This window comes from Schistosoma mansoni, chromosome W (assembly GCF_000237925.1).
Source record: "Schistosoma mansoni strain Puerto Rico chromosome W, complete genome".
Lineage (NCBI taxonomy): Eukaryota > Metazoa > Platyhelminthes > Trematoda > Strigeidida > Schistosomatidae > Schistosoma > Schistosoma mansoni.
Genome location: NC_031502.1, coordinates 53,389,091 through 53,405,850, shown reverse-complemented (window position 1 = coordinate 53,405,850; position 16,760 = coordinate 53,389,091). Strand labels below are relative to the sequence as shown.

The window sequence follows — 16,760 nt, the reverse complement described above, 5'->3', positions numbered from 1 at the left end:
ATATTGGGTGGATTTGTCTTATAGAAGGGGGTGATGTAAACCTAGTGAGTTGTTTGTTTTATAATGAGGAGAAGAGGAAGCAATAGGAGTACCAGCTCCATATTCACATCCGTCTGATTTATTATCAATATGGCTAATGAGGGGAAGGTAGTCAGGGGATAGTTTAGCGAAAGAAGCATGTTTACGAGTAATAGGTTGGGTAGAGTAAGCTGGATGGTTTTACACTTCACCCGTTCGTATAATAACCCTTAGCAAACATTGGATTCAATCTTACCGTCGAACATTGACCATCCATTAATTTAAGTTCCAGCACTAACCTCCCAGTTAATACAAACCTTATATTTATATATTTTTTAATTATACCCAGGCCATCAAAAAAGAATCTCCCCTAATGCCTATAACATCTGCGAAAGGTTTAAATCTGTTACCAAACGAATGATGTGAAGTCATATAAACGCGGTGACCCGTCCGCATCGTACTCTGTCCTTTCTACAGCTGCACGAAACATGCACCATGTACATTGAGATAACTGCCTTGCATCTTGCTTACAGATATAAATTAAAACAACTACAAACCGTTTGAATCGACATCACTCGGTACTTCTTGCAGTTCACCAAAAGGCGTTACTTGTCTTGAGCAATTTTTAGAAAGTATGCCTGACCCCAAACAATCAACAAACCCACGATCGGGTACCCTGTATAGCGACTCACAGGTTGCAATAAACAACCCTGTGATGTAGATCTCGACCAAGTGGCAGTTCTAAGAACAGTCAAGTGAAACTTAACGTCACCGAAACTATTTACGATTTGTTACCATACGAATACTTAATCAGTGTTCCAGAAAATCCCGATCTCCAAATTATAAAAAAACACCGAGAAGGTAATTGATCTCAGTGTATGCATAATGTCACTATGTATTATGTACCTGATAGTGCGAACCTAAAGCTCGTTAAAAATGCTCTAGTTCAAGAGCCAAGATTGCCTCAATTCTGTTGTGTAACACGAAGATTACGTGAAACACAGGCTAAAGCTATCTGTCCCGTTCTCTCTGTTTGATAGTATTACAGAAGCTAATCACCCAGATGATCAGTCATTATTTGGACTCATTCCAACATTTAGGAAGATCAGAATCATCCGTGACAGGGCTACTATCTAATGTCGAATCATCAAAGAACTACAAACCAGTCAACCTAGTCTGAACACTAGAGACTGTCACAACGTTGGCCACTGCTAAAAACTCTAAAGTCCCATTCCTTATCCCTCCCCAAAACGAAGGTGCATAGAGTTTGTCTACCAGTCCTAAGATTAAGACCATATATAAAACATTGGAAATCATTCATACCGAAGCTCGATCCTGTTATTCCTCTGTAATGCCCCAACATTGCTCCAGTGGCTCTGATAAAATCTAAAAATATCCTAAAATTTATCGTTCTAGAGATTGCTCTAGTAACTATAGCTGCTTGGTCACCGAAATACGAAATGATACTAAACACTCTGAGGAAACAACCAAGCACTTCAATGCCCTTACCCCACAACGTGCACCCGTCCAAAGCAACAGAAGACCCTGAACATAAGCATTGGACTTGCAGTACCCATTTATCCTGACGTGAGGCTAATCCTGTCTAACATCACACCCACTCATGACACTACTAAGTTTTTTACAGTGAAACTTTAAAGCTTTAAAAATCAGAACATAGTCACACAAAACACAAAAACCTCCTTTGGCAACAATCTCAGGCGGTTCTCTATTTTCAACCTGAAGCATAAAACCTACTTAGCTACCCACAACGGGGCTAAAGTGGAACACAAGACACAAGAAAACCACAAAATTGGCCTACTTCAGCATTAACCCAATGATTCCAGAAACTACTCAAGTCAATCTACCATACACAACCCTTTGATCTCCACAATTCTACATAAACAATACTCCGTCATTTTTTGATTTTCTCTCCCTCGACGGTGTTGCTATGGGGTCTCCAACTGCTGAGGGCGATAATCCCACTCTTTTGAGACCATCTTCTATACACTCCGACCTAATAAGGAGTGACAAACCTTTCTGAGCTAATAACTGACCCCAGCCTCAAAAGCTCTTTGACTGAATCTCCCGGCACTAACTATCCATTCAGCCCACTCTACCCAACCTATTACTCGTAAACATGCTTCTTTCGCTAAACTATCCCCTGACTACCTTCCCCTCATTAGCCATATTGATAATAAATCAGACGGATGTGAATATGGAGCTGGTACTCCTATTGCTTCCTCTTCTCCTCATTATAAAACAAACAACTCACTAGGTTTACATCACCCCCTTCTATAAGACAAATCCACCCAATATCTGACACTCATGTTAGTCAATGCTTGGTCTGTAAAAATAAGATGACTCGCCTGCACACTCTGTTACTTTTAAACAATTATCTGGCGAACCGAATGTTTTGCATCAAGGCACATGAAGTTCTTACGGGTTGGAGCGTGTTTACATTAAGAGTCCTGCGAAGAACAATTTTCGGTCCGCTACTCTTCCTGATTTTTTTTAATGACTTCCTAGACAAAATTGGCTCACAAACTCGTATACGCTGACGATTCCAAAGTGTTGAGGTTCATTAAGAATGCTCTCTCAATCGAATTCCCCACAACCTATTCAGTGTATAACTTCGACAAGAGACTTAACAAACACGTACACACCCACAAGTCACCATTTTCCTCATGCATCAGTTGTACCTGATACATGTCTCTCAAATTATCGATTATTATTATTATCATCATCGTCATATATTAACCTATTAATTTCTCGCTTATCACCATCTCAATTTTTTCTAAATTTCTATGCTCCAGTCTTCCGACACTGTCTGAATTTCTAATTAACTAATTTATGTATTTACTTCTAGAAAAAATCGTTTCCTCTTAAGTTTCAGTTTTTCAGTTTCAGTTTGGAAAGGACAGGAGGCTTGATGGCCTGTGTTAGTCCTGGCAATGATGGTCTCTCGGCTGATCTAACTTTCTTTTGAAGGAGTCGACGGATGGAGCCCCAACCACGTGCTGAGGTAATGAATTCCACTCGTTGATTATTCGATGGGAAAGTCGGTAGTCTAACACCAGGATTTTACTTTGCTTATTTTTCACATTGTAAATAGCAAGTTCCTGAATGGCTGTTTGATGGATCCTGGTTTTAGAAACCATACTCTCCTAAGACAAATGAACTCACGGAGTTTACAAGATGTACAAACGTACAAATGAATGCCAAAATGATTAGGACTGATAAAATTGGGTGGCTATATTACAGCCTATCAGACACTATCGAAGACGTGAAACCGTACTGAAACAACAAGAAGATCGAGGTTTGCAATAAATAGACTTATTTAAGCTCATCACAAAGATATTGGATATTAGATGGCGCAAATAGCAAACCGAATCATTCTGCATTTTTATTGTCTGGGGGTTGACATTGTTTCTTCGGTCGATAAAACTCGCTGGAGGTTATCTGTAAAGCTCTTCATCCACTAAAATAAGCAGCCCCTGAAGCTTTTTCCTGTTATAGTTGTATTAACTTATCTTGTTATCAATGGGAAGCAGTTGGTAGGTCTACCTTGTAGCGCTAATGGTAATATATGACATTTTTCTTTACCTATTCTCCCTCAGTAGAAGTATGTAACCCAATCTCCCGATTTTGGGGAAAGTTATTACCGGTTTTGGGGAAGTCACAATATAAAATGTCAGGGAAATACGACAAGAACTTCAAAATTTCACTTAGTCTAGGGTTTTTCCCCAACACTTGGAAGACTGCGAATTTTCATATGACTTTAAGGAAAACTCCAAAGTCCTGAGATTTGGCATATTCTTGTTGTTGCTTAGATTCGTTAAACAGGTGCAGCTTTGGAATGAACTTCAGCTCGCTATTCCCATCCAAGAAAGTTTGAATACACATACAGTATTATTGTCACCTGAATCTTCAAATTCTACCTTATCTCTTGGTCCATTATTTTGACATAATATATAGAGATGTATTTATAGTTAGAATTGGTTTTAACGTCTAAAACTTTCCTACGAAAGCTCCACCTCAGGTGCAATATTCTTACCATTTTTTTTGACGTACCAGAATTATTTTCCATTATGGTATTAGTTGTTGTGGCTGTAGTGTTTATTGACAATATACAACGGAACGTAGCGGCACTATTTTTTCCCATCTCATGTATGTTAGGCAGCTAAACAGCATTCAACAATTACATAAAACCAACACTACATCCACCCCTCTTGCTTTCGACATCTAATACTACTCGCAATTAACAAGAAGTGTTTATCTAATTGCTTAGACCCAATTTTAATGAGTATTCATACAGCTATTAAATCAGACTGGGATGCATAACCGTCGAGTTTTATTGACATTTATTTATTGATAACCAATTGCTCTTAAAATCCCAAACCATAAACTGAACACCACCTTGCTAAATTACAATGAGACTGTAGTGCCGTGCTTCGATAATAGTTCATTTCGATAACCGTTATTATACCAATCTTAACGGTGTATAAAATCAGAAGGCAAAAGGAAGCGGCAACTACATTTTTATTGATAATCGATACAGACCAGAAAGCTGTGGGCACATGAGGAAGTGTAAGCGAGCGAAGCAAAGATGACGCATAGTGGAGATGGCTGGGAAGCCAACTCGAGAGCGAAGCGAAAGATAATGCGTATTGGAGATGGCGGGGAAGCCAACTCGCTATGAGCAAGCATTACTCAATATTTATAATCAGACAAAAATGAATGACAGACATATGATGAGTAAGATACGAAGGGTACACATATACGCTCGTATAAAAATATAGTCAAGGTTAATAAGCGAATAATTAACAAGATCAAAATATGACTCAATGTATAGGTCAATTGGCTTGGTCAGTAACTAGAATAAAGTATATGGGCTTAACATATAAACCGATACTACAAGACCATTTCTAATATTCCGTCAGATATTTAGCTAACTTCGCCTTAAATACATACTTGATACCCACTTTCAAATCACCTGTGGAGATATTCGAGCTCCCCAAATTCCCCTTATTTAAATTGTGGTTGGAGTACAAACGGCTACTGTAGGGAGAGTAGAAATCTTCATCTGTTTATCTTCAACGACTGTTAACAATACAACTTATCAGGGCACATCGTTGAGTTGATGTTTACGACAGTCAAAGTAGAGAATATTTACCTTAACGTTTGAGCTTGTGTCACAGCCCTCACACAAATCAAATGAGATTTGTGCGGCGCATATATATCTGGTGCTCCCTTGTACCAATATTTATGTGTTTAAATAAAAATAAAAATAAGATGTCTGACAACAAGTTGGTGAGACTGAATCTCAGAAAAGTCACTATCACTGATTCATTGACACGAAACTCCTGGAAAAGCATCAAAATAATACTTTGCTTATCTCAATCCCTACTTAGACTTTGAAGTCCAGCATAAACATCCGTATTCCTAGTCATTTGGAGTAAAACTGACAGACTTTAATGGAATGAGTCTTAAATTTAGTAGGTGAGTAAACAATTTTGTCTGCAAAGGATAGTGGAGATGTAAGAAAAGAGTATGATTAACATTTCCAATGAAACTGGATTATTGTTGCGCAGTCGAAGAAACCTAAAAAACTACTTGAGAGACTTAGGATGCTGCTTTAGTGAAGGTTAGGAGATTTAGTTCATTTTTCCGAATAAGTAACGCTTCTAAACTTGTCATCCTGGAATAAAAATACACCATACTTGAAAAGTAGTAACTCCAGCGGTTAGTGTATGTAGTTATATTAAACCACTTCTCTAAAGAATTCTGATTAATTCATGGTATTATTTGTTGACCGAAACTTATGTGAAAAACCAACACAACCAATCAATCGTGCAACAGGTTCTGTTAATTTCTCAGTAATAGTAAACCCTGGGATAACAGTTTCATCTCATAGTGCAAATTATCAATATACATGTAGTTTTCATTGGTTTTATTTATTCTGGAGATCTTTAATAAACGATAGGGGTGTTATATTAAGTTATATGGTTAAAAGTTTAGGGGCGATCTTTCAGAGTAACCTTAATTGGTTATGATTCCGCGAACAATGTTGTAACTCCTTAGAATTATTACTGCTTTCAAATGTAACCTCTTAACCATCTAAATATGAATTCCTATTTTTCACCCCAAGAATATTTTTTCCCAGTAAAACGTAGATTTTTCATACTCGGTTGCCTTAATCTGCTTTGGTTTTTTATGAATAAGCAATAACAACTTGTCGTTAATTAATCAAAAGTAAACCAAATACAATGCATTGGTCGTATCTCTTTGTTGCTCTGCTTAGTATTTTACTTATGTAATGGTACCGATGCCAGTTTCGTTGTTTCGTTCTTTATTTGTTTTGTTAGCACTGATCAAACAAGTCAGTTTATGAATGAATTTCACACATTAGTTTATGGCCAACTACAGAAACCGGATGTTCTGTAGACTTCATATAGAAGAATATATTCAGTCAATCTAAAAATAGTCGTTTCTGGATAACGACAATCGAAGCATGTCGAGATATAAATATGTGGACCTGAAAAGTGCATCTGGCAGTGTTAATGTCATCGCCATTGTTAAACATGTTAAGAAACCGAAAAAAACCAAAGGTTCTTCATACTCACTATTTTTCTCGATCACTGATCCTTCTTTAAATGGTGATAAAATGTCATGCATTGTTTTCCATGATGCGGAAGGAAATTTACCTCAGGTACAGTTCATTTTATATCGCTGAAAAGTTTTCTTCAGATAATTAATAATTTATTTGGTATCTTTTTTCCAAAAGAGACTCAATAGCCTACTTGAGAGTGTAGTTCTAGCACTACCAATCAATAAAATAAGTAATATCACCGAATGTGCGACTAATTGGTATCCATATCGTCACATCTATCGGTCAACAAAGACTGATTATCACTTCGTTCTATGATTGCTAATTACCCCCCAAAAGCATTACTATAACATCAGTTTGGAGCGATTTTTACAGTTATTACTGTAAGCACATCCACATTATTTCTACTGTTGAATTTCCACAATCCATCTTAAGCTAACTGGTGACCGGATTGTGTCTTAATTGTGCACCATACATGAATGTGGTTTCATGATTTTCAACCAAGCGTATGCAGATTGTTCACTCAGCAATTGTCCCATAACTATGCTTTTTTGTTTACTTGGAGATTTTCCTACTTGCGACACAACATCGGGATTCAGAATATGCTTACCGTATCTTATGCTGCAACTTCTCATTCTTACATTAACCTCGTCAGTTACTATGTCCCGATAAGAATAGTGAATGGTAATTTTGGAGTCCATTTATGAACCAATGTTGTGCATATATTTTTTATCGTCTAATTGCTAAATAACTAAACTATTCATATTCATGTCCCTCTTATTATGAGCTTTATTTTGACCTATGAGCTATTATTATACGATTTACCATTCTTGATTTATGTCCTGTCTATCAATTACTATTTCCCTCATTCTCAGCCGCATTTGGCTAAATCTTGTACAAATGTTACATTTTTTATTTTATGGTACGATGTGGTCTGTCTGTTTGGTATATCAACCCAGTATGCTTGAAATATAATGATTCATACCGCAGAGACTGAGATTGGTGTTTTGGACTTAACTGGCTGGGCTAGGCAGAAAGCAGGGCCGACAATTACTCTAGACTGCTCGTATGGGTTTCCGTGTGTCATTGGTCCGATCGATAATTCGCTGCTCTCTAATTGGTGGGCAACAAGTTATAGCAAATGGCGTTCATAGATATAGCACTTATTACTAGATTTTCGTGCCATTTTATTAGCAACGTCAATGTATATCACTTAAAAACGAGTTTGTTATTTTCTGGTCGAGTAGCAGTTCTAGCTTGTCGCTCCAACTATGTCCTATAACATTACTTATCCTATTCTGAGATTAAGAGAATAAAATCAATTACTCGCAAACATAGTTCTAACATATTTCAGGTTTTATAATATTTTGACTATGTCACTTATTTTACACCTATGGTATACTTCAAACCTAAGCCTCTGTCAGTGACACGCCTCTCACTATATCTCTCCTACACTTTAATACTAAATTTGGCATTTCTCATATTTGGGCTCTTCCACATGACATTCTGTCACTCTTGGGCTGAGATTTGTTAATATGTCCAATTGGATAGGTTGGTAGACGAATTCCAAATAATCATTTGTTGCTTAACATAACAACTAAGAATTCGTCGTCACTAAATCAGTTATCTTGCTATCAGTCGGTAAAACCACGTTAAAACGGTCTACAGTTGACTTAATAAATAATCAGGACCTTTTTTATTACGTTTAAAACATAAATACTACTACAAATGGGTACCGAAATAAAAATACTTCATACAAATGCCGTGTATTTTTATAGTACACATAAATGGAAGTTAAGAGGAATAAATGACTCAATATAAAATAAAAAGTAACGGTAGATAATTATGAATATGGTTTGAAAGAATACAAAGAAATGCGGAAGTATTTTCATTTGTAGTCGTCATAAAGTTGTACTGGTCCGAGAAACTGTCCAGGCCTCTAGACCAAAGAATGTTGTTTATTTAAGCGAACGCTCCCCAAACGTATAACAGAAAAGCAGTCCACAAAACAGTATAGCAAAGTCAGTAGATCCAATCCCACAGTAGCCAATAACCAGACGTTGGTCCATACACCACTCAGTCCCTCAGCATCCTAGAAACTGTTCATTGCTGGTTTATGATTAGGATTTTCCAACTCCAATAGAGAGATCCTTCGTATCCACCAGCTCATTTTAAGCTCCGGACGTCCGCTTTTCGTCATCTTACTTTCGTAAATAGCACCTTACCGCATAAAGATAGAGCGGGACTTCTCTTGCAGGGGCTACGAACGCATGACCCTATGAAAGAACCTTAAAAGGTAGGGCGGATTCCCCACCCTCTACTGTATCAAGACATTTGGAGACGGAAAATAACCAGAATTGGCATGCTAAAAGACTGACTGACGTAAAAGCTAAGGAAGTTATATCAAATTGCATTAACAGTCGTTTCTATACACTTCACAAATATATCTCTTAACTGAATGGTGGAATAAAAAAACAGTCCAATCATTATTATTTGTGGAAACCTAACATATTCATGATAAACCATCAGGTACATGTTAGCAGTATTTTTCATAAATCATTGGGGGAATAATGGAGCATCAAGATGTAGATGCTCAAAATTAGCGTTGGCACACAAACCATTAATAAAATTACATTAAAAAGAACTGAGAATACCAAAAACAATATTAGTTTTTATAAATACTACACCCACAGCAACATAAGAAAATAAACGATAGCAGACTCCTGTAAGGTTAGCAAGGCAAAAAGGAACTTAAAGCTCTTCAAGTGGACTCAGACTAGAAGTCATATAACTTTATCAAGGAGGGATGATAGAAAGTAGACCAGTTAATTATCAACATTTTGGGCTGCCTACCTAATGGGCAGGAGTATCACTACATCAGGTCTTAAATCATGTCGCAACATAGTCTGGATAATCTTGTTTGATAGTTTGTTGTGTTGGACCAACCAGTTTACGTAGTTTGATCATTTTCCATCGTAATTTTTAGTTGAAGAAGTATATTGTGAGTTTCATTTTTGATAAATAATTCATTAGTTTTCCTAAATGTTGTTTCCTGGTTTTCCCTCAGCCCAGTGAGAAATAAAGTACTGGTGGACGGAATCGTATTCGTTATTCATTCATGTTTTTTCATCGCAGTTTGTTCATCATTTTCGTATCAGTCAAATCAATCACATCAACTACACATCATATAATTTTTATAAATTGCTAAAGCCGTTCACTTATTTTTTTGAACACAAACTTTTATTTTAGATTAAAAATCCTGGAGATATTATCATTATGCATAGACTTGTGATAAAACAATATAATGGTCGAAACCAAGGCTGCGGTTATGGTGCAACAGGTTTCAGTGCAGCTGTATTTTCAGGTGTTCGTTTGGATCCATTAACTCCTTTTAAATCAAACACTCGATGCACCGTGAGTTAATTTTATTTGTAGGTGAACATTATCAATTTGTATACAATAGTTGTTTATTAATGTTGCTTACTGATAACTCTTAGTTAAAGGACAATAAAAGTCAATGATATATGATAGATTGAGTCATTGGAAGTTGTTATATTACGGATATTCACAAGCAGTCTAAAGTGTGGTTTGCTGGTTACGTGTTATGTACAAACAAGGATCTTTCCAAGGAAATTGAGTACACATTCTGTTCTTGAACAATAGAGATTTGTAGCGTAGGTGGATAGTTTTGTTGGTCTTATCCTTTTTCCTAAATGATTTATTTAAAAAGCCTCTTATTGTTTTCCTAAACAATACCATCAGTGCACACTTTAATAGTCTCTTCTGAAAAGTCTATATCAATGGTGAGGTATTTATTGTTAACTTTTATCTGAGAAATAAGTACTTATCATTCAATGGGTTACAGAGATATATTCTTAAACTGACAATAGATCTTGAGTAGGAATTACAGAGATTTTCAATAAAGGCGATAGTTATTGATTTTCATTGAACTTTAGGCTGAAAATTGTCAATTAATAGAAAACTAAAAAAAAGTATCCAAAGGGTTTCTGTACTGTCTGATATTTTAGCATCCACATCTTCAGAAATAGAAATGTAAAAGAAAGCTGAGATGATTTTTGTGGTGCACACATTTTTGGTGCCTCCCTGTAACAATGTTTGTTCAAATAAATGAATAGATGATACATATCCGTATATTCAATCTTATATATATATATATATATATATATATATATATATATATATGGTGGAGTTTCCTTACAATTGTCCCTACAAACATGTAATTCAGTATGACTTAAACAACAAAATCTGTATCTGATGAGTCCCAAATAGAACGAAAATCTGTATCTGTTATTATGTGTGGCTCAATAAAAATTTCCTAGTCAGGAATCTGGGGTCAATGACTATAAATCAGTTGAGAATTTCTTCAATTTCTTTCAAAGCCTTAGGTGATATAGATTAACAAATACCGAACGAGCTCTCTTTGTCATTGTACAAATATTTCGTCGGTGACCAACACTTTATGGCTGATATAATTTTCTCGAATAAGTAAAGTACTCAGTACCTCACAATCTGTTTTTCTAAAATCTCTAAAAACATATTCTTTATGATACATTAGTTTGGTGATGAAGAGTTGAGAGTGATAGAACGTCTAAGAGAGTGGTATATCTCTCCTAGCTGCCCAGTTGAAAGGGAAAATATACAAATCTCATCTGAACAAGGTGGTAATGAAGTAAACCGAACTATCACATCTGGAATAAAAAGACTTGATCTTTTGAACGGAGAAGAATATTGCACAATTGAAGGACAGGTAGGCACTTATTTTGTTATAACTTGTAATGTGGTTTGATTGATTATTTGTATCTTTAACCGCCACAAAAGAAGTTCGATCCACATTCTTACTGAAAGTTATGAGATCTATGTTCTCTAAAAGCCCAAATTAATGGTAAAAGCAAACATGTTTTACGACTAATCGAAAGTCTGTTGACCCATAAAATAAATGCTTAGCTCTTTTTATATACCAGATAAGTTTCCAGACTCCATTCTGTCTTATTGATTAAAAGTTCTTGTGGCAATCACAACAATTATATCAAGTTATTCGTAATCCTCTTCTTAAATCCATGCGATCGTTCAAATTTTCCGAAACAGCTATTATCCAGTTCAAAAATACATAATGATATTCACCAAGGAAATTCAGTGTTCTTATTTTTCTATTAACTGATAAAATGAGCTCTCTCCCATTTATAAGTCTTTGACCGAATTAAAATACCTAATCGACCTCATATTTAGGTATGACGAATATCTAAGTACTTCTATCATATCTCTTGTGCTTAGTGGCATTATTTTTATAATTTCTTCTCTTCACTACAATTATGTTGTATTGATTTGGATATTTCCTTCTCCAACTATTAGATCGCGTGTTCGAACTACTGTCTTATTACCGAGATATAAGTAATAGACAGGAGGTATTATTAGCCTAAAAATTAGTGTTTCAGTAAAATGTATTTGTATTCGTCCATGTCATACACGATTACAGTTTATTATACAGTATGATACTGATACCACAGAATACTTGTTATATAAAATGAATTCGTATACTGCGTCATTATATATTCATGTACAATATTATTGCTTATGTGTAACGAACAAATTAACTGATTTGTCAAAAAATGTTTATTTTTCTAGATTATCAGTATTTATAATTCTGTGGAAATTGATAATCGTATTGTTCTATATATCTGGGATGGACCACAATCTAATAATAAACAAAGTACTGTTTTTATTGGTCTTCCTCAAGATCATTTACTTCAGTTACTTCCTTATTCTCAGCATGATCCTCATCTTGCTGCCTTAACAGGACACAATTTACAACAATGGAATGAAAATATAGTGAAGAATTATGAAACATATGCTGAAGAAGATTTAGATAAAGTGTTGGAGTCAAATTTTTCGTCTAATTCAATGGAAACTTTTCGTGATTGGTCTGTCCCAATTTCCATCTATGATGAATACGCTATTAGTGAACCTATTGTCAACATTAAACCTGGTGATCTGATACGTATTCATAATGTGCATGTTAGTTGTAGTCGAGTAAGTTGTGTTTTTTTTTAGTTATATTATAAGATCGTCAATTTTATTTACATGGAAATTATACTTTAGGTTAAAGTTGTTAGCTTATTGATTACTATTTTCAATAACTTACATGTAACTGAAAGCCATTTCATACTTTCATCTAAACATCACTCAGAGAAGAATAGGAAAATATACATACTTTATGCTGTCCAGACTCGTGATACAAAGTATTACGAAAATGTCGGAAGTTATAACAAATCTTATTACTAGCAATAAAGTCAGTGTTTATTTTCTGCATCTCCCTTTTTTAAAACCATACAGTGAGTTAAATAATAGTTCGATGGATCAATTCGGATGCATAATATTCGTTGTCATCGATCCAGTTACTCTCGTGAAAGTAGTTTCTTTTTCATTTAATGGCCTGTTTCCTCATAGTTCACTGTAAACGGTCCAGAAATCAGTTATTCGAAACAACTTAGGACTAGGGACAAATGAGTTTCAGCTCCAATTGCCAAACTACATCAACACAACGATATAAAATTAGCAAGATGTATAAAAATAGTTAAAACAACAATATGTTTGTCAAAAGGACATAAGCAGTAGGGTTTGTGAAGAAGGCATAGGTTCACAAAATAAAAAAATTAAAATAATATTGAAGTTTAAGGTCTAGAGAACAATAAGTGCATCTACGATGCCGTAATTGATTTCGGTCTGTCACCTAACATCTTTGATCGTTGATATCACCATGGATATTTAAGAGATTGAACAGCTAGTTTAGTCCGCAGTCAATCATCGACCTGTGATCTTAATACTGCATCTGTTTTCCATAATCCTGTTATAACCTGACCATCTTTGCTACACTTAAAAATATTAATGTGACAGTGAATCCTCTGACTTATTCTTCAACAGTACGCCCTCAATATTCTTAAACCAGACCCCAACAAAATCTGACCTTCAAGGAATAGATTTTTTTTACAGAGAAAATTTCCTCTTCAGTGATCAATAATTACATTCAGATAATTTTAACTTTAAGCGAATTTTATGCTGCATAAACTTCAAAACTAAGTGTAGTAATTATCAGAGCATAACAGAACGTTATACCAAAATAAATTATCAGCTGGATATGACAAAATTCAATCAAATGTTAAAGTGGCTAATTATCACATTAAATTAATTAGTTTTACTCTTGGTTAATTCTTATCAACTCCGTTGCTACGTTTTTCTTAACTCATTTCTGAATATATCCATATATTTATATGTCCTGTTCTTGTCATGAGAGAATAGCAGAAAGCCAGTTTGCATTAGTCAGAACTTGTGAAGTTTCGGCATCACAGTATCAATCGTTCTTTCTAGTTTTACTCTCTATCAGATCTTTCGGGAATTAACCTAGCATGATAACATCCACTAAGAAGAATTTGAATAATATAGGCTGAATCCTTTCTCTACTCACAATCTGCGAGTTGACAAGTTAATATTTCCACTGAATAACGTGAATTCCGAGGTAGACATTTTTAGAGTTATCAAATGACTTGGGAACTGCTTTCCGAAAAAATGGTCCCCGGAAAATCGTAATAACGATTAGTTGAGAATTCTTTTAAACTCTATAAATATGAGGATTTACTGATGAAGAATAGCTTATGAGATTGCATTTCTAAATTGTATTGCTGACATTAACGTCGCCATGTTCACTTATTAAACCTTCACAAACACCACTTGATAACAGCTATCTTATTTAAAGTTTGCCATTGTTGTACAGCAAGCTACAATGCTGATGTATTTCAAATTTCAAAACGTATAGCGATTCGCCTTTATTCTACCTCTATTATTTCTTTGTGTTCTGTTTAACCCTAAGAACTAAACGATTAGTTCATACCATCCTGAAGATGAAATCCGAAAAAAAAGCAAATTATGTTACTTACTTACGCCTGTTACCCCTCGTCGAGGAGCATAGGCCGCTCACCAGCATTCTCCATCCAACTCTGTCCTGAGCCTTCCTTTCCAGTTGTTATTCATCCTTTTCATATCTGCTTCTATTTCCCGGCGTAGTGTGTTCTTTGACCTTCCTCTTTTCTGCTTCCCTTCAGGATTCCAAGTTAGCGCTTGCCTTGTAATGCACATTGGTGATTTCCTTAATGTATGTCCGATCCACTTCCAATGTCTTTTCCTAATTTCCTCTTCAGCTGGAAGCTGGTTTGTCCTCTCCCATAAAACGCTGTTGCTGATAGTATCCGACCAGTGAATTTTGAGTATTTTGCGTAGACAACTGTTCATAAATACTTGTACCTTCCTGATGATGGTCGTAGTAGTTCTCCACGTTTCAGCTCCGTACAGTAGAACTGTCTTGACGTTCGTATTAAAGATTCTGACCTTGAAATTAGTTGGGAGTTGTTTTGAGTTCCATATGTTCTTCAATTGTAGAAATGCTGCCCTTGCTTTGCCAATCCTCGCCTTTACATCTGCATCCGATCCTCCTTGTTTATCAACGATGCTCCCCAGGTACTTGAATGTTTCCACCTCTTCCAGAGTTTCGCCATCAAGTGTGATTGGGTTGGTGTTCTCCGTGTTGCATTTGAGAATCTTGCTTTTTCCTTTGTGAATGTGGAGGCCTATCGATGCAGAGGCTGCTGCTACATTTGCTGTCTTCATCTGCATTTGTTCGTGTGTATGAGAGAGGAGGGCTAGGTCATCTGCGAAGTCCAAATCATCTAATAGATTCTGAGCTGTCCATTGTATTCCGTATTTCCCTTCAGATGTCGAATTCTTCATAATCCAGTCAATCACCAGAAGGAAGAGGAATGGGGAGAGTAGACAGCCTTTTCTGACTCCGGTCCTTACTGGAAATGCATCTGTCAGCTGTCCTCCATGCATGACTTTGCACTGTAGTCCATCGTATGAGTTTTGGATAATGTTGACAATCTTTTCAGGAACTCCATAGTGTCGAGGAAGTTTCCATAACGTTCTCCTGTCCACGCTGTCAAACGCCTCATAGTCAATGAAGTTGACGTATAGTGATGAGTTCCACTCAACTGATTGTTCAATGATGATCCGTAGTGTCGCAATCTGGTCTGTGCACGACCTATCCTTACGGAATCCAGCCTGTTGATCCCTAAGTTCAGCGTCTACTGCGTCTTTCATCCGATTCAGCAGCACTCTGTTGAAAACTTTTCCTGGTACTGATAACAAACTGATGCCTCTGTAGTTCTCACATTTGCTCAGATCTCCATTCTTTGGTATCTTGATGAGATATCCTACTTTCCAGTCCGTTGGCACTTGTTCCTCTTCCCAAATCTTCTTGAATAGAAGGTGAAGCATATTTGCAGTTATTTTAATGTCTGACTTCAGTGCTTCAGCTGGTATATTGCCAGGTCCTGCCACCTTCCCACTTTTGATTTGTCTGATGGCCATCTTGACTTCTTCGATCGTTGGTGGAGTGACATCTATAGGAAGGTCAGTGTGTGCTGCTTCGATGTTCGGTGGATTCAATGGGGCTGGTCTATTCAGCAGTTCCTCGAAGTATTCTGCCCATCTTTTCCTCTGTTCTTGAATCTCAGTGATTGTCTCTCCTTCTTTGTCCTTGACTGGTCTCTCTGGTTTGCTATATCTCCCTGCCAATTTCTTCGTTGTATCATATAGTTGTTTCATATTGCCTTCTCTTGCAGCTTTTTCCGCCGCCGTTGCTCCCATGTTCTCCTATGTATTTCTGCTTGTCGTCTTTAATGCTTTTCTTCACTTCCCTGTTAGCTTCTGCGTAGTCTGCTTGTGCTTTGACTTTCTCTGCTCGTGTTCGGCTGTTGTTAATTGCTAGTTTCTTGTTCTTCCCTTCTTGAATTTTGTCCAGGGTTCCCATAGAGATGCATTCCTTGTGATGATGCTTCTTAGGACCAAGAACCTCCTGACACGTTGAAGTTAGTGCTTCTTTTATCCCTTTCCAGTTGTCCTCTAAAGTAGTTTCTTGTTCTTTCAGTAGATCCTGTAGAGCTTGGAACCTGTCAACTTGACTAGTTTCAAAAACTACAGCTTGCCGATCACTTGTTAGTAAATAGTTTGATAAAGTGTTTCTGTGTAGAATTCCCGTATAAATTTAAAGTTGGTTTAGTAGAGTTCC

General features: G+C 36.3%; 1 protein-coding gene across 1 annotated transcript in view; it reads left to right on the top strand.

Moving 5' to 3' along the window:
* Positions 1–6,529: 6,529 nt before the first annotated feature.
* The window catches only part of Smp_076050 (hypothetical protein), a gene marked incomplete at both ends in the record, with an annotated part of 16,574 nt that continues 6,343 nt past the window's right edge, over positions 6,530–16,760 (top strand). Inside the window, 4 exons of the mRNA XM_018790152.1 lie at positions 6,530–6,727; positions 9,875–10,039; positions 11,202–11,393; positions 12,269–12,673. Of these exons, the coding sequence (XP_018655524.1) occupies positions 6,530–6,727; positions 9,875–10,039; positions 11,202–11,393; positions 12,269–12,673 (960 nt within the window). The remainder of the gene's footprint in view (positions 6,728–9,874; positions 10,040–11,201; positions 11,394–12,268; positions 12,674–16,760) is intronic.